Source organism: Amphimedon queenslandica, unplaced genomic scaffold, assembly GCF_000090795.2.
Source record: "Amphimedon queenslandica unplaced genomic scaffold, v1.1 AMPQUscaffold_5223_Cont22804, whole genome shotgun sequence".
Classification (NCBI taxonomy): Eukaryota; Metazoa; Porifera; class Demospongiae; order Haplosclerida; family Niphatidae; genus Amphimedon; species Amphimedon queenslandica.
The window spans coordinates 1-1,646 of NW_003554471.1; the positions used below are offsets into that span (position 1 = coordinate 1).

Sequence of the window (1,646 nt, forward strand, 5' to 3'; positions counted from 1 at the left end):
ACTGCCAGTATTGGAAGGAGAAGTGCTTTGCACTAACAGGTAATGGAATACTAGCAATAGCATAAAGACTCACCAATAATGTATAAATATACTGATAGTGTGTTTATTAATTTTATTTATAGCTGAGCTGTTAGTTGATGAAGCTATGGCGTTGGATTATGTGGGAGGAGTAGTGGGAGGGAACATCAAACCGACTCCATTTTTATGTTTAATTTTAAAGATGCTCCAGATACAACCAAATAAGGACATAGTCATTGAATTCATTAAGAACCCTGACTACAAGTAATTAATAATAATTTACTAATTAATTAATAATGTACTTATTTATTATGCACTGATGTCCTTATGCTGTGTAGCAAGTTTGAGCTGATTTCGACTTCAATTTTTCAAGTTACGGCCATTTTAAGAAAACGTCAAAATTCTGAAAAAATCCCTGTACTATAGCCCATGGTTTTTTCCAAAAAATAGCTCCAAAATCACCCCAACTTTTTATTACATTTTGTGATACATATTGATGTCCTTATGCTGTGTAGAAAGTTTTAGCTGATTCTGACTTCGCTTTTTTGAGTTACAGCCATTTTAAGAAAATGCCAGAATTTTGAAAAAATCCCTGTACTATAGCCCATGGTTTTTTCCAAAAATGGCTCTGAAATCACCCCAACTTTTTATTACATTTTCTAATGCATATTGATGCCCTAATGCTATGTAGCAAGTTTGAGCTGATTTTGACTTTGCTTTTTTGAGTTACGTCCATTTTAAGAAAACGTCAAAGTTCTGAAAAGATCCCTGTACTTATAGCCCATGGTTTTTTCCAAAAAATGGCTCCAAAATCACCCCAACTTTTTATTATACTTACTGATACATATTGATATCCTTATGCTGTGTAGCAAGTTTGAACTGATTCCGACTTCAATTTTTCAAGTTACAGTCATTTTAAGAAAACAGCAAAATTCTGAAAAAATCCCTGTACTATAGTACATAGTCTCGGACCAAATTTTGCCAAAATTGAAAAGGAGAGAATTCTCCATTTTTATAATTTTATCTGATGCATATACATATTCTTATGTTATTGTTACTATTTTTAGATACGTGAGGGCCCTGGGGGCACTGTATCTGAGGATTGTTGGTACTTCTGTTGAATGTTATAAATACCTTGAGCCTCTGTATAATGATTACAGGAAAATAAAATATAAAAATAGACAAGGAAGTAAGAATGCAAGTTTATAAATAGCGCATTTATTTATTTATTCATTAATTAATTAATTTATTTATTTATTTGTTTAGAGTTTGAATTATCTCATGTTGATGAATTTGTTGACAGTTTACTGCGTGAGGACAGAGTCTGTGATGTGATATTACCAAGAATACAGGTTCATTAATTATCATAATATTTCCTTAACTATTAATTAATGTTAATATTACGTTATATTTATTTTTAGAAGAGACATATTTTGGAAGAAACAGAGCAGCTGGAACCAAGAGTCAGTCATGAATAATTAATTAATTAATTAATTGATTGATTAATTAATTAGGTGAGTGCTCTTGATGATGATTAAAGGCGGATTTACAATATTACGCTAGTCCTGACGTTACGTTGACGCTGGAATAGAATCTGGTTCTATTCCAGCGGAAAGCATGCGTCAAAA

The 1,646-nt window shown here is 31.7% G+C and overlaps 1 protein-coding gene across 1 annotated transcript; it reads left to right on the forward strand.

Moving 5' to 3' along the window:
• Positions 1-5: 5 nt before the first annotated feature.
• On the forward strand, positions 6-1,556 carry LOC100633960 (pre-mRNA-splicing factor 38A-like; the record flags this gene model as incomplete). The annotated part of the gene is made up of 6 exons (XM_020007872.1): positions 6-39; positions 123-282; positions 1,086-1,207; positions 1,285-1,370; positions 1,440-1,481; positions 1,533-1,556. Coding segments are annotated over 6 exons (468 nt in total), but the record flags the coding sequence as incomplete, so codon positions are not given.
• Between the last annotated feature and the right edge of the window lie 90 nt (positions 1,557-1,646).